Source organism: Silurus aristotelis (assembly GCF_946808225.1).
Source record: "Silurus aristotelis genome assembly, chromosome: 6".
NCBI classification, from domain to species: Eukaryota; Metazoa; Chordata; class Actinopteri; order Siluriformes; family Siluridae; genus Silurus; species Silurus aristotelis.
Genome location: NC_139579.1, coordinates 11639218 through 11655942, shown reverse-complemented (window position 1 = coordinate 11655942; position 16725 = coordinate 11639218). Strand labels below are relative to the sequence as shown.

General features: G+C 41.5%; 2 protein-coding genes across 2 annotated transcripts in view; both read right to left on the bottom strand.

The window, feature by feature from the left end:
- The window catches only part of cUnh6orf136 (chromosome Un C6orf136 homolog), a 181925-nt gene that overhangs the window by 138807 nt on the left and 26393 nt on the right, over window positions 1-16725 (bottom strand). The gene's annotated exons all lie outside the window — the stretch shown is intronic.
- Window positions 9445-15067, bottom strand: tdp2b (tyrosyl-DNA phosphodiesterase 2b). The gene is made up of 7 exons (XM_083543361.1): window positions 14788-15067; window positions 14451-14605; window positions 13573-13731; window positions 12401-12492; window positions 12206-12324; window positions 11955-12125; window positions 9445-10151 (listed from the first exon to the last, which is right to left on the bottom strand). The coding sequence occupies exons 1-7, from the start codon at window positions 14899-14901 to the stop codon at window positions 9876-9878; spliced, it is 1086 nt and encodes a 361-aa protein (XP_083399487.1). The 5' UTR covers window positions 14902-15067; the 3' UTR covers window positions 9445-9875.

Here is a 16725-nt window from a genome sequence, read left to right as displayed (position 1 = left end):
CCACAGATGTAAAAAGGATTACATTTTTCCAGCTATGGATGAAGTTTGTGGCTGTGAATCTAATTGGAAAAAGAAAAGAAGTCCTGGGGACATGCATTTTTTAGAGTAAAGTCCACTTTAACTTGGGTGAACAACCCCCTGATTTGTTTCCTGCAAGCCCTGTTTCTATCGAGTCTTTCCCTTTGGCTAAAAAAAAAAAAAAAAAAAAAAAAACGAAAAAACGAAGCCGGTTAGTGGAATCTGACGAATCCAGTTTAGTCACTGATTAACCAGGTGTCTGATTACGTCAAGATTTTCAAATGCTTTCTCAAAAATGTGCAAAGTGTACACTGATATCCTGGAGAAGATCGCATTTTGCAAAGGGGGTTACTGTTAAGAAGTGTGTTGCTAGGCATGACCACAAGACCACCGCTTTCAAACCCCCCCCCCCCCCCCCCCCCCCCCGCATTGATGTCTTGCTTGCTCAATTCTTATCGGAATCAGCAATAGATTTATTACCAATTATGTTTACACACACAAGGAATTTGACTTCTCGACAAGGGCTTCCAGCACAGGAGAAAGTGCAACACATGATAGTGCAGAAATACGTAGGAATTACACATTGATGGAATATAACAAAATTTAAGAAAACCAGCCAATGAAATAATGCACCATATACAGATGTTGAAATATTGTTTAAATTAATGTACAGATGTGTTATTTACAAGTGTGCCGTTTACAAATGTACCGTTCGGATTCTATGTATAAATGTATAGTTGGACAATGTATAGTTGTGAATAATTTAATTGTTCAGGATGAGTATAGCCTGTGGGGAAAAAATGTTTTTGTGCCTGGCTGTTCTGGTGGACGGTGTTCCATGGTGCCAAACTGAAGGCAACAGTTTGAAGAGAGAGTGGGCTGTGGGGTCCAAAGTGATTTTCTTATCATATAATCAATGCCACCAGATAGCAAATACACAAACACAGTGCTTATTCAGCCACAAGGGTGTTAGTAAACTCAGGTCCTCATGTAGACGAGGTGAGGTGCAGTCAGCATTCCAATTTACCCCAAAGGTGTTCAAAAGGGTTATAGTGCTCTATAGTAGAAGATCTTCCACTCCAACCTGGAGTGGAAGATCTGGCTTTGTGCACAGAGGCATTGTCATCCTGGAACATCTCTGGGTCTCCTAGTTCGAGTGAAGGAAGAATTTCATTCTACCAAATCCAAAAACATTCTGTACAATTGTGTGGTTCTGATATTAGCGCCGAAATGGATCCTGCTTCTAATTAATTTCGGCGCTAAAATGAGAGATTTCAGTGTTTTGTACAGAATCTTCTTCCCCTTTTTGTAGCTGACTTCGCTTCTTACTGCAAATTTGAAAACATACAATTGTATATACGTATATACATATTTATATACATAATATACACATATTTACAATTTCTATACAATCCCAGAAAAGTGTATTATCACAATCGCAAATTAGATTTTGTAGTGTGTTTGGGTTAATGTTCTGTTTAAAATGCATTTGTATAAATGGGTATCCGTAGTGATGACGTCAGACGTATGCGTAAGCATTGGTGGAGATATAGAGAAAGGGCACATTGGAAGATGATGGATAAACAAGGTTCGCAATAAAGGAGTTTGGTTGTGTTAACCTCGCGAGTGTGACCGTCATTTAAACATAGTGCCTTTTATAGCACAAATCAGCAAATACATTTCTACCTCTGAAACTGCCAAATGGGACAAGCAATAGCAAGTCTGAACTGCTTGTCGGTGTCACAACCCCACTCCCAGCCAAATGCCTCTGAGTTTGAGTTCGTTATTCCAAAGTACATGCAGATAGTAATCCATTAATACACAAGGACAAAATCCACTCATGATCTCTGGTAAAGAACTGAATCCAATGATTCGGTCTATTGTCGTATTTCTTCTGTACTTACAGTTGTAATATTTCCAACAGTTTGGTCTGACTGGTGTGTACGCCTAAGAAGCGATTTTGAGCTGCAAATTTGTATCTCTGGTGTTTTGTGGGGGAGTGGTGGCTCCAGCGGTTAAGGCGCTGGGTTGCCGATCGGAAAGTCTGGGATCAAGCCCCGGTATCGCCAAGCTGCCACTCTTGGGCCCTTGAGCAAGGCCCTTAACCCTGTATGCTCCAGGGGTCCCTTACGAGGGAAATATCAAGGTCCGTGACGCCGGAGTGACGTGGGGCCGCCTTCCCGTGGGCTCACCACCTGCAGGAGGGACCGTAAGGGACGGTGCTATGAGGATTGGGCAGCAGTCGGAGGCGGGCGCCTGCTTAGACTGCTGCCCCTGCGACCCGGATTACGGATAAGCGGGAGAAAATGAATGAATGAATGGTGTTTTGTATTGTTTGAGATTTGTAATCACACTCTTGATATCACCCAGATGAGGATGGGTTCCAGTTTTGAGTCTGGTTCCTCTCAAGGTTTCCTCCTCATAACATTTAAGGGAGTTTTTTTCCTGCCACAATTGCCCCATGCTGTGCATAATTATAATAACACACATAATTCACATATATATATATATATATATATATATATATATATATATATATATATATATATATATATATATATATATATATACAGTGGGTACGGAACCCAGCCATTAGGGGGGCACAAGCCAGTGCACTCTTAGTGCCGGTCCCAAGCCCGGGTAAATGGGGAGGGTTGCGTTAGGAAGGGCATCCAGCGTAAAACATGTGCCAAATCAAATATGCGGATCACAAATGAGAATTTCATACCGGATCGGTCGAGGCCCGGGTTAACAACGACCGCCACAGGTATCGTTAGCCGACAGGGTACCGGTGGAAATTGGGCTACTGTTGGCCGAAGGAGGAGAAGGAGAGGAGGAAGACGTCTACAGAGACGGCAGGAAAAGGAGCAGTGTAGGAGAGTAGAGGTTCGGGTTGGTACTTTAAATGTTGGTACTATGACTGGTAAAGGGAGAGAGGTAGCTGATATGATGGAGAGGAGAAAGGTAGATATGCTGTGTGTTCAGGAGACCAAGTGGAAAGGGAGTAAGGCCAGGAACATTGGAGGTGGGTTTAAACTGTTTTATCATGGTGTGGATGGAAAGAGAAATGGTGTAGGGGTGATTCTGAAGGAAGAGTACAGTAAGAGTGTAGTGGAGGTGAAGAGAGTTTCTGATAGGGTGATGATCGTGAAGGTGGAGGTTGAAGGGATGATGATAAATGTCATCAGTGCCTATGCTCCACAAGTTGGCAAGTTGAATTAGATGAAGTGGTAGATGGTGTACCTAGGAAAGAACGATTGGTGATTGGGGCAGACTTTAATGGGCATGTAGGTGAAGGGAACAGAGGTGATGAGGAGGTAATGGGTAGGTATGGTTTTAAGGAGAGGAATGTGGAAGGGCAGATGGTGGTAGATTTTGCTAAAAGGATGGAAATGGCAGTGGTGAACACTTATTTTAAGAAGAAGGAGGATCATAGGGTGACGTATAAGAGTGGAGGAAGGTGCACACAGGTGGATTATGTTCTGTGTAGGAGATGCAACCTGAAGGAGATTGGAGACTGTAAGGTGTTGGCGGGGGACAGTGTAGCTAGACAGCATCGGATGGTGGTCTGTAGGATGGTTTTGGAGGCGAAGAAGAAGAGGAGGAAAGTAAGGATTGAAAGAAGAATAAGATGGTGGAAACTGAAGGAGGAAGAGTGTAGTGTGAGGTTCAGGGAAGAGGTCAGACAGGGGCTTGGTGGTGGTGAAGAGGTGCCGGATGACTGGGCAACTACTGCAGGAGTGATGAGGGAGGCAGCTAGAAAAGTACTTGGTGTGACATCTGGAAATAGAAAGCAAGACAAGGAGACGTGGTGGTGGAATGAGGAAGTGCAGGAGAGCATTAGGGGAAAGAGGTTGGCAAAACAGAAGTGGGATCGACAGAGTGATGAGAAAAGTAGGCAGGAGTACAAGGAGATGCGGCAGCAGGTAAAAAGGGATGTGGCGAAAGCCAAGGAAAAGGCATATGTGGAGCTGTATAAGAGGTTGGACACTAAGGAACGAGAAAAGGATTTATACCGATTGGCCAGGCAGAGGGACCGAGCTGGGAAGGATGTACTGCAAGTTAGAGCAATAAAGGATGGAGAGGGAAATGTGTTGACAAATGAGGAGAGTGTGTTGAGAAGATGGAGGGAGTATTTTGAGCAGCTGATGAATGAGGAAAATCAGAGAGAGAGAAGGTTGGAGGATGTGGAGTTGGTGAAGCAGGATGTAGATAGGATTAGTAAGGAGGAAGTGAGAGCAGCGATTAAGTGGATGAAGAATGGAAAGTCGGTTGGACCAGATGACATACCGGTAGAAGCGTGGAGATGTTTAGGAGAGATGGCAGTGGAGTTTTTAACCAGATTGTTTAACAGGATTCTGGAAGGGGAGAGGATGCCTGAGGAATGGAGAAGGAGTGTGCTGGTACCGATCTTTAAGCATAAGGGAGATGTGCAGACCTGCAGTAACTACAGGGGAATTAAGTTGATCAGTCACACCATGAAGTTATGGGAAAGAGTAGTGGAAGCCAGGCTGAGAGAAGAGGTGAACATCTGTGAGCAACAGTATGGTTTCATGCCGAGGAAGAGCACCACAGATGCCTTATTTGCTTTGAGGATGTTGATGGAGAAGTATAGAGAAGGACAGAAGGAGCTGCATTGTGTATTTGTGGATTTAGAGAAAGCGTACGACAGGGTGCCGAGAGAGGAGTTGTGGTATTGTATGAGGAAGTCAGGTGTGTCAGAGAAGTATGTGAGGGTGGTGCAGGACATGTATGAGGACAGTGTGACGGCAGTGAAGTGTGCAGTAGGTACGACAGACTGGTTCAGGGTGAAGGTTGGACTGCATCAAGGATCGGCCCTGAGCCCTTTCCTGTTTGCAGTGGTGATGGACAGGTTGAAGGACGAGGTCAGACAGGAGTCTCCCTGGACTATGATGTTTGCAGATGATATTGTGATTTGTGGTGAGAGTAGAGAGCAGGTTGAGAAGAGCCTGGAGAGGTGGAGATATGCGCTTGAGAGAAGGGGAATGAAAGTCAGTAGGAGTAAGACAGAGTACATGTGTGTGAATGAGAGGGAGGGCAGTGGAGTGATGCGGTTGCAGGGAGAAGAGGTGGAGAAGGTGGAGGAGTTCAGGTACCTGGGGTCAACAGTGCAAAGTAATGGAGAGTGTGTTAGAGAAGTAAAGAAAAGAGTGCAGGCAGGGTGGAGTGGGTGGAGAAGAGTGACAGGAGTGATTTGTGATAGTAGGGTATCTGCAAGAATGAAAGGGAAAGTTTATAGGACTGTGGTGAGACCTGCGATGTTGTATGGATTAGAGACAGTGGCATTGAGTAAAAGACAGGAGGTGGAGCTGGAGGTAGCAGAGCTGAAGATGTTAAGGTTTTTGTTGGGAGTGACGAGGATGGACAAGATTAGAAATGAGTTTATTAGAGGGACAGCACATGTAGGATGTTTTGGTGACAAGGTGAGGGAGGCGAGATTGAGATGGTTTGGACATGTGCAGAGAAGGGACATGAATTATATTGGTAGAAAAATGCTGAAGATGGAGCCACCAGGTAGGAGGAAAAGAGGAAGGCCAAGGAGGAGGTTCATGGATGTGGTGAGGGAAGACATGCAGGTAGTTGGTGTAAAAGAGGCAGATGTAGAGGATAGGGTGGTATGGAGACAGATGATCCGCTGTGGTGACCCCTAATGGGAGCAGCCGAAAGAAGAAGAAGAAGACAGTGGGTACGGAAAGTATTCAGACCCCCTTAAATTTTTCACTCTTTGTTATATTGCAGCCATTTGCTAAAATCATTTAAGTTCATTCTTCTTCCTCATAAATGTACACACAGCTCCCCATACTGACAGAAAAACACAGAATTGTTGACATTGTTGCAGATTTATTAAAAAAGAAAAACTGAAATATCACATGGTCCTAAGTATTCAGACCCTTTGCTGTGACACTCATATATTTAACTCAGGTGCTTTCCATTTCTTCTGATCATCCTTGAGATGGTTCTACACCTTCATTTGAGTCCAGCTGTGTTTGATTATACTGATTGGACTTGATAAGGAAAGCCACACACCTGTCTATATAAGACCTTCCAGATCACAATGCATGTCAGAGCAAATGAGAATCATGAGGTCAAAAGAACTGCCTGAAGAGCTCAGAGACAGAATTGTGGCAAGGCACAGATCTGGCCAAGGTTACAAAAAGATTTCTGCTGCACTTAAGGTTCCTAAGAGCACAGTGGCCTCCATAATCCTCAAATGGAAGACGTTTGGGACGACCAGAACCCTTCCTAGAGCTGGCCGTCCGGCCAAACTGAGCTATCGGGGAAGAAGAGCCTTGGTGAGAGAGGTAAAGAAGAACCCAAAGATCACTGTGGCTGAGCTCCAGAGATGCAGTCAGGAGATGGGAGAAAGTTGTAGAAAGTCAACCATCACTGCAGCCCTCCACCAGTCGGGGCTTTATGGCAGAGTGGCCCGACGGAAGCCTCTCCTCAGTGTAAGACACATGAAAGCCCGCATGGAGTTTGCTAAAAAACACCTGAAGGACTCCAAGATGGTGAGAAATAAGATTCTCTGGTCTGATGAGACCAAAATAGAACTTTTTGGCCTTAATTCTAAGCGGTATGTGTGGAGAAAACCAGGCACTGCTCATCACCTGTCCAATACAGTCCCAACAGTGAAGCATGGTGGTGGCAGCATCATGCTGTGGGGGTGTTTTTCAGCTGCAGGGACAGGACGACTGGTTGCAATCGAGGGAAAGATGAATGCGGCCAAGTACAGGGATATCCTGGACAAAAACCTTCTCCAGAGTGCTCTGGACCTCAGACTGGGCCGAAGGTTTACCTTCCAACAAGACAATGACCCTAAGCACACAGCTAAAATAATGAAGGAGTGGCTTCACAACAACTCCGTAACTGTTCTTGAATGGCCCAGCCAGAGCCCTGACTTAAACCCAATTGAGCATCTCTGGAGAGACCTAAAAATGGCTGTCCACCAAAGTTTACCATCCAGCCTGACAGAACTGGAGAGGATCTGCAAGGAGGAATGGCAGAGGATCCCCAAATCCAGGTGTGAAAGACTTGTTGCATCTTTCCCAAAAAGACTCCTGGCTGTATTAGATCAAAGGGGGGCTTCTACTAAATACTGAGCAAAGGGTCTGAATACTTAGGACCATGTGATATTTCAGTTTTTCTTTTTTAATAAATCTGCAACAATGTCAACAATTCTGTGTTTTTCTGTCAGTATGGGGTGCTATGTGTACATTCATGAGGAAGAAGAATGAACCTAAATGATTTTAGGAAATGGCTGCAATATAACAAAGAGTGAAACATTTAAGGGGGTCTGAATACTTTCCGTACCCACTATATATATATATATATATATATATATATATATATATATATATATATATATATATATATATATATATATATATAAAAATGTGTATATATATATATATATATATATATATATATATATATATATATATAAAAATGTGTATGTGTATATATATATATATATATATATATAGAAATAAACGTCAACTATCTAAAATATATATATATATATATATATATATATATATATATATATATATATATATATATATATATAAATATATAAATGTTATAAAAAAAATTTTTTACAATTATTGAAGTCTGACATTCATAGGTAAATAAGTATGGAATAAAAATATTAAGATTCTATTATTCTATTAAGATTCACCACAATGACTGAATAAAAGGGTGCAGGCTATTTGTTGGTGCCTTGATTTGTGAAGACTATAGCAGGGGGCAGATCTTTGTCTTACAGCCAATTAGTGTTGGCGACAGCATAAACTTTTTTTTATTTTTATTTACTCAAGTCTTTTGTGTAGTTTTTCTTAGATATAGGAGCAGATCTGGAGGGATCGTGGTTATAATGTTTTGATAAACTGGAATGTTTAGATGGTGTCGCCGCCCCAAGTTTGCTGATAAAGCAATGGCTGGCTGTTTAATAAATCCCAGAGCTCCCTCATGTCTGTGTTAGCTTCTGGCTCTCCCTCGCAGTTATGCTGTAATAGCAAGTCTTGCCGTGATGTTTTGCAGTTATAAGGAAAGCAATAAAAAACAGGATGATGTCATCACTACCACAAGCGATGACATCACCCTGTTTTTCACTACTGGATGGGTTTCTAGACAAGGTTCCATCCAATTATATTTTTCAGTAATCTGTATTATATATATACACACCGACCAGCCATTTTAACACTATGAGCGGTGAAGTGAATAAAAATGATTCTCTCATCATCATGGCACCTGTTAGTGAGCAGGATATATTAGGGCAGCAAGTGAACATTCAGTCCTCAAAGTTGGTGTAAAAAGCAGGAAAAATGGGCAAACGTAAGGATTTGAGCGAGTTTGACAAATTGTGACGTCTAGACTACTGGGTCGGAGCATCCCCAAAACTGCAGCTCTTGTGGGATGTTCCTCGTCTGCAGGGGCCAGTATCTATCAAAAGTGCTCCAAGGAAGGAATAGCGGTGAACTGGCGAGAGGGTCGTGTGCAGCCGGGGCTCATTGATGCACGTGGGGATCGAAGGCTGGTCCGTGTGGTCTGATCCAACAGACGAGCTTCTGTAGCTCAAACTACTGAAGAAGTCGTCAGGACTGTTTGCGCAGAAAACGGGGACCAACACAGTAATAGGCAGTTGGTCATAACGTTCTGCCTGATCGGTGTGTATACAGGTAGACTTACCATGGAGACGTGTTACAGTGACCCTATCGTAACTTGAAATATAAGTCGACATCAACCCAGGAGTCTTAAAGAATGATCATTATGGAGAAGTGTTGTGTAATTTGCTCATAATGGAACAAATATCAGCACATAGTTTAGCAAAACAGCAATTTACAGTACAATACTGTATAAACTTTACAGTATATATGTATGTATGAGCAGGTGCATGGACGAGTGTCGGTTTTACAAAGTACACAAACCATGTACTTGAGATAATGTAGAGATTTAAATATGACTCCAGTAAAAGTGTCCCTTTAAACTTTGACTTGAGTAAAAGTACAAAAGTATTTGCCTTCAAATGTATTTAAGCATCCAAAGTACAATGGTTTATTAAGGCTATAAAGGTCTCTCTCTCTCTCTACCAATTCCTCAGGTAATTAATTATTATCATATTTTTTATAAGCTGCAGTACAACCCTTTATGGCGTAATACTTTACTCGCTACACTATTAATAAAATGATCAAATGAATAGTAGTACATTTTCTTATCCACTCAAATAAAAAAGAACGACTGATTTCGCAAAATGTAGTTGGTTAAAAATAAGATATTTGACTTTGAAATGAAGTGTAGGTAAAGTCTCTCCGAATGGAAATCGTAAGTCGAACCATAGTAACTCGGGGACAACCTGTATAATTGATGGAGAGTTGCTCAATATCTGCATAATGACTTAAATAAATAAAAGATTCATATAGTTTATTAAGTGTTTATACAATTATATATTCACAAGATTAAAATAACTGACAGGATAATGGTGAACTGGTGCAATTCGAACACTTCCATTGGTAATGATGAAATACACTGGTGTGTTTTAGTCGACATAGTCCTCTAGACAAAAACGGATTGGTGTATAATTATGAGCCATAAGGCTTAGGAAATAATAACCTGCATGAAAGAGGTAGCGTGACTGCGAAACATGGGGCGAGTGCACATTAAAAATGAATAAAAATCTTTCTGAAACCGTGACAAAACAGGTTATGAAGCAACCGTGGTGATTGCGATGAAACAGTCATGTATTACGCTTTCATCACGTTACAATGAAGGGAAAATCCAGGGAAAAACAAGTCTAGACTTCAAGACTATATGCATGCATGCCGTCATAGCCCCCAGGCTCAAGTTTTAAAACTGCAGTAGATTCCCCAGTGATCGCTGGTGTATTGGCCACAGTCGAGCTTCTCCATACCGACCAGCGCCATGTGCTCCGGACTCATTTTCACCCCAGTGTTGCCAGGTCTGAGGTAAATCCGGTCGAAGCGACAGCGGCTGATATACGGCACGCCTTTATTGCTGTTCGTTTTAGTGTCCCACGTGTATCTGAGGTGCTCTTGTTTGCCGAGCTCCTCCCAGACGTCGATCACTCCGGGAGGTAGACCACCCACTTGTTTGACCTGCATGTACGATACACGTGCACACTCGGGAATTACAAGGTGTATCACACGTGACACCGTACACTATTTCTGTGATCTGATGCAGTTATTTAACAATGGATTATTGTGTTGTGATGCCCAAACACTTCAAAAGGAGACTGAACTAAACAAATCCCTGTTTCACTGTTAACACCTGGAGGTTTTTAACGAGACATGTGCACGTTCCTTTTTGTTTGTATGCAATAAGCTAATTAAAATGTTAGATTTACTTTGACCGAATATAGAAACGTACAGATTTTCTTTTCACTGAAAAATCCTTCTTTAGCATGAATAACAGCGTTACACACTTTCAGCACCCGGACAGTTGTCCAAACATTCAGCTATAATACTTTGTCTTGCCTCTGGAAAAACTTTCCAAACGTGTTCTTCACTAGAATTCTTTCTTTAGATCCAATTCATCCCAGATGAATTCAATAGGATTTGGGTGTGGTGACTGGGCAGGCCATGCCATGATAGATGACACTCCAGACGTCTGTTTGCTCTCTAAATAAAGCTTCATATGCTTCATCGTCTTGTCGAATGGTGAATTAGGTTCCAATGAGCCGCAGTGAAGACAAATTCGCATGGTGTTGAAATAGAGAATGGTAGCCATGTTGGTTATTTTCAACTGGAAAAGGTCTCCAACCTTCCCTGCTCCAAAACAACCCCAAACTACATTGTTGCTTAAAAACAAAAGGAACATGCACGTGTCTCAAAAACCATAAAAGACTTTTCAAACGTTGAAAAAAAAAATGCGTGCATAATTAAAAAACAGAATTCTTAGCTTGTATACTTAAATGGTATGAATCCAAGTACGCAGAGTAAAAGAAAATATTATGCTTGTAAGTATACGAAGTGACTAGAGGTCGAGCGATAGTGGATTTTACCGATACTGAAAGCTTGGTTGGATTGTACTTGCCGATAACCGTTTATTAAAACTATCAACAGATCTTTTTTTTTTTTTTTTTTTTAATAGATACTGTATTAAAAAAACTTAAATAGTAGTAGTGAGATAGTACAGAACTTTATTACAAAAAGAAAAAAAAAGAATATATATGAATGAATAAATATAATTATAAAATGAACAAATGATAAATATACTATAATCCTTGAGGCATGCAGTCTGACCTGTAAAAGCAAACAGCATGTGGCATATGTGATTCGCCTCTAGAGGCCGCTCTCGTAATGACAGCAATGGATGCGACCTGGAAAAACTCTCAGATTTTTTTGCTAAAAGCCAATATTTTCAGCAATTAACTATAGCTTGATTGGGAAAACAAATAAATCGGTCGACCTTTTCATGTAAATACTTTTTTTATAGCGTGCATAAAGATAAATATACAATATGATGCATTAAGGAATAATTTTTATATATGTATTATTTTAATGGACAAAATTAAATGAAGGGTCAGGCTCTTTTTGGATGCACCGAATGCTTAGGGAAGTGAAGAAGAGTGTGCAGGCAGGATGGAGTGGTGTGGGTGAAGAAGAGTGATAGCAAGAGTGATTTACGATTTATGAAGATGGAGGAGAAGAGGAAGCCCAAGGAAAAGGTTTATGTATGTGGTGAGGAAAGACATGCAAGTGGTGGGTTTTAAAGAGACAGCTGGAGAAGACAGAGTGGTATGGAGACAGACGATCCACTGTGGCGACCCCTATTGGGAGGAACTAGAAGTTTAACATAAAAGGTTACGTTTGTCTGAAAGGCAAAAGCAACCATGAATTAACCGATTTTTGGTCGTGGCTGATTTTAAAAAAAAATAAAAAAAGAATACAAATAACTACCTCAGAGTCTCGAAGGTTGGTGTCGCCTCCGAAAATGACGGTCGTGTTCTCCGGCTCCTCTTTTATCCTCTGAAATACCACCTTGAGCTGCTTCATCCTCTCGGCAGCCTGATCTTTACAACTCTCCAAGTGCGAGGTCATCAGGCAGAGCTCCCGACCGAAAAAACTCACCTGTCGGAAACAAAAATGAGTCCACGCGTTTAACACCCGGCGCCGCTTTACGGTATAAATGGCGCGGCTCGGCCACTCACTCTGGCGCACAACAGATTTCGCATCATTTGTGTCGTCAGGTAAGGAATCGTCTCGCTGCTCTGCAGCTTCACTCGTGATTTCTTCATCATCAGGGCGGTGAAGTAGCCTTCTTCATTTCCTTGAGCGGGAATGGAAACGAGCGGTTAGAAAAGGAGCTGGGAAAGCGGCGTCGGGGAAAGCGTACGCTGTATTACCTTCTACGATGTGGTAGCTGACGGCCCGCTTCTTAAGATACTGGAGGTACTGAGGGTTAAGTTCTTGCAGGAACACAACGTCTGGTGTGTATCTGTTTAAAAAAAAAAATAAATAAATCTACATGCCACCAGTTTTATAGACAAAACTTTGTGGACACCTGACAGTAAGATTACAGTCTTTTTGAAAATCCAGTTCCACGTTTGCTGTTATTGTAATCGCCGTTCTTCTGGGAAGATCTTGCACGAGATTTGTGCGAGATTCATTCAGACCTGGGGTGTGTTCCAATTCATCCCAAAGATGTTCAAGTTTCAGGTTTATTTCTATAGCGCTTTTCACAATAAACATAGTCTCAAAGCCGCTTTACAGAATTTAAGAATGAACGTGAACGATGTGTATTTATCCCTGATAAGCAGTCGTGGCGACTGTGGCAAGAAAAAACTCCCTTAGATGTTACGAGAAGGAAACCTTGAGAGGAACCTCATCCTCATTGAAGTGATATCAAGGGTGTAATCAATCTTAAAACAATACAAAACACCAGAAAGTGAGAACCACCATGAGTACCGGAGTGCGAGATTATGAGTAATGTCATTTCTACAGTTTTATACAGATCATTTGACTTTGTAGAGCTACTCGTAAAAATGCTCAACATCTGAGATCATCAAAGATCCAATACCAACTCCTCCATGCCAGAGCCTTTAAACATTTAAAGAGGTCCAATGTCCAAACTATAAAACTCTGAAGTGGGATACAAATGGTGCTGGTACGTCTCTAGATGGTTCAGGATGTTAGCAGGAGATCTTTCACTTCAACTTTGGGGTCTCCTAGTTCCTATACAATTTATAATCACACTCTTGATATCACTTAAATGAGGATGGGTTCTCCTTTTGAGTCTGGTTCCTCTCAAGGTTTCTTCCTCATAAGATCTAAAGGAGTTGTTCCTTGGGCCACGGTCGCCACATTGCGTACCTCCATCATTGTGGGAAGAACCACATATGGCTGAAAAAGTCCCCAGAGTGTATTTCTGATGCATTTAGTTCTTATTTTTCTCATTATTCCGATCTGGTGCCTCGATCAGCGGACCGACCTGTTCGTGTGAAGGCGAATCTGAAAATCTTACGATCAAATGCCGACCCACACCATGATATATCGAGTTCTCAGAGATTTTACTCACAGCGCCAGGTAAGAGCACAGGCCTCTGGCTCGTTCTGCGAGGTTCAGCGTGTCCAAGCCGTCCACGTTCCAGGAGATGAGCGAGAGTTTTCCGTCATCTTCCTCTCCTGGGCCGCGCTTGGAATCGGAGCAAGTGGGTTCGTCCTCGGTCAAGTCGATACTAGAGTTTCAAAAGAGACGAGTCAGCGTCTTTTAAAATAAAAATAAAAAAACGTGGGAGAAGGATCTGGAGTGAAATAATTCACTTTGTGTCTCTCAGAGGTCACTGATGGGACCGTTTCTACATTGTTACAAACTAGGAAAATAAAGCTGCATGAATGACAGCTGCATGACATTTTCTAAAAAAAATAATAATAATAATTACTCATAAATGAAGAGAACCGTGGCAACTTTCCTTTCAATATAATTCCGTTTGATAGAATGGGAAGTGGCGTGAAAGGGAATGTGGTAGTTCAGTGGTTAGGGCTCTGGGTGCTCTGACCCCAGTTTCCTAATTTTTCTAGGGATTTGCGAAGAAATGATTTCCATTTGATTGTAATTTCCAAAAAAAAAAAAAGTGGTAGCTCAGACCATTGGACTTGTGATCGGAAGTTTGTAAATAATGATCACTGATGATACCGATATCGACGAATCATCGGATAGAAAATTATATAGGCGGTATCGCTCATCCCTGGTACACACAAATGCTTTCGGGCCATGGTGGGAAAAAGTTTGCGTCACTTTTTTGAGACAAAATACCTACTTTTGTTTTCCACCCGAGTGGCATGTGATGATTGCGATCATCGAAAAGCCTTCGAAAATCTGAGATGCCACTGTGAATGTGAATACATAGGAATGTGGTTCAATGTGGATCATTAAATCACCATTCTGGACATTTACCATTCTGCTGGTTTACAATTCATCTTCCTTTTAGCCTCTGGAGCATCTTCTTCTGTCTCCTTTCTTTTGCTTGAAAGTTTGGTAGGTTCCTCCTCGGTGTCCTCGACGTCAAAAACCGACTCCATATCCGCCTCGAAAAAAGAATTCAAGGCTCTCTTGAAAAACAAAACAAAGAATATTAATTTAAATATATACAAAATCACCTTCATCAGACCAAATCTCAAATTGTTCCTTTTAGTAAACGAGTGCACTAACTTGTGTGCATCGAATCGTTACTTCGCACCCTATGTATTACACTAAAGTAGTTACTATAGAGGCGTTTGGGCTTCAGCCTAACCTCCATGTCCCAGTCGTTTTCAGCGAGGAAACACTGAGCCACGGCGCTGTCCGACCCGGTGACGGTTGCAAACTGCTCACAGAACCGCGTCCGTGTCTCCTCTAAACCCTCCATCGCTTCTTTTTCCAATTATCCGCAAAGCTTGCCTAAAAATCAATAATATTAAAGCGGATATAATAAAAAAAAAAAAGGCGCTCTCGTTTAATTTGGTGTAACCGGGATAGCTTTCCGTGTGGAACGCTGCGCTGTGTTTTTCAAACGTTCCGTACAAACAGAGTAGTGATCATATTATTTTAGTGACTCGGTTCTTTGAATCAAAATCGAACGGATCTTTTCTTGAGTCATTTACTTAATTTGGTTGCTTTGATCAGAAATAATGTTAAATGTTACATTTTCAATTATCATTTCCCCCTAACACATTTACATACACGAAATATGACTATAGTTATAGAAAATTTGACAATGCAGCTAAAGACAAATTATGATATCTTCTGGTCTGTGTTGTTAGTTATTTTGTTATGAGAGCGTCTATGGGAGTCACTTGACAAAAGAACGAACGACTCGGACTAGAAGAGTCGAGAGATAAACTACTCAATTCAGTTTCTTGTACACAAACTACGATGATTTCGCGATTTTGCTTGTGCGAGTCCACGAACGAATCACTCTTTGAGACGACTCGTTTTTCCGAGTCACATAAACCCATATAAATAATAAGTATTAAAAATAAGTATAATGTTTCACCTTGTGCATAATTCCAAACAAATTCAACCAATGTGTCTAATTTTTTGTCACAATGAATTTTTTTTAGACCGACACATGATAAACTCACTTCATGGTGATGGTGAGACTCCTGAGAGACCTAAGAAGTATTTCGATGTTGTATAGAAAGGATGGATTCTCACAAAAAAATATAGATTTTTGAGCATCCCAATCCACGTTTAGTCCCCATTTGCTGTTATAATAATCTCCACTCTTCTGAAAAGATAAACTAGATTTTGGAGTGTACTTGTGGAAATTTAGGGTTAGTGTCATCCAGCCTGTGAGGAGACCTGGAGTGCATTCAAGGTTCCAATTAATTCCAAAAGTGTGCAATAGGGTTCAGAACTCTATAGCAGGCCACTCAAGATCTTTCACTCCAACCCATGTAGCGCATATCTTCTTGAAACTGGTTTTGTGCACAGGGTCATTGTCATGCAGGAACAGGTCTGGGTCTCCTAGTGCTACCACAACAGTTATGTGTCTTCAACTCTGTGGGAACTGTTTGAAGAAACACACATCGCTGGAAAAGGACCTTCTGAGAGGATTATTTTTACAAGCATGTAATATATAATATTGTTGTCACGTGACGTCACGTACTCGTCCATCACTGAAATATGCAAAATTCCTTAACCAAAACTCCAGCAACATGGGCATGTGACACAATCAAAACACTCAGCACAGAGGGCTACGTCGATCAACTATATCGGTCACGTGAAGGCACCTGTTCATCCGTCAACAAAAAATGCAAAATTTTAACTCAAAAGTCCAGCAACACAGACATGTGACATATCAAAACACTCAGCACAGTGGGTAGAGTTGATTTCTGGCTACTATATTGATATCACGTGATTTCACGTGCTCATCCACCACCAAAATATGCGAAATGTGAAACAGAATTTTCAGCAGCATGGACATATGACGTGAAAACACTTAGCAGAGTGGGGAGAGTTGATTGCTGGCTACTATATCGATGTCACGTGACGTCACATGCTCATCCACCAGCAGAATATGCGAAATTTGAAACTCCAACAACATGAACATGTGAGATATCAAAACACTCAGCAGAGTAGGGAGAGTTGAGCACTGGCTACTATATTGATGTCAAGTGACATCACATACGCTTTCACCACCAAAATATGCGAAATTTAAAACCAGAATTTGAGCAACATGAACATGTGA

What these genes read in the sequence shown, in the direction of transcription:
- tdp2b (XM_083543361.1), bottom strand. Translation starts at nt 14,901, where the DNA reads ATGGAGGGTTTAGAGGAGACACGGACGCGGTTCTGTGAGCAGTTTGCA. An exon ending in CAGCTACCACATCGTAGAAG is followed by an intron (nt 12,325 to 12,400) that starts GTAATACAGCGT and finishes TTCCCGCTCAAG; the next exon opens with GAAATGAAGAAGGCTACTTC. An exon ending in CCAACCTTCGAGACTCTGAG is followed by an intron (nt 10,152 to 11,954) that starts GTAGTTATTTGT and finishes TCGTACATGCAG; the next exon opens with GTCAAACAAGTGGGTGGTCT.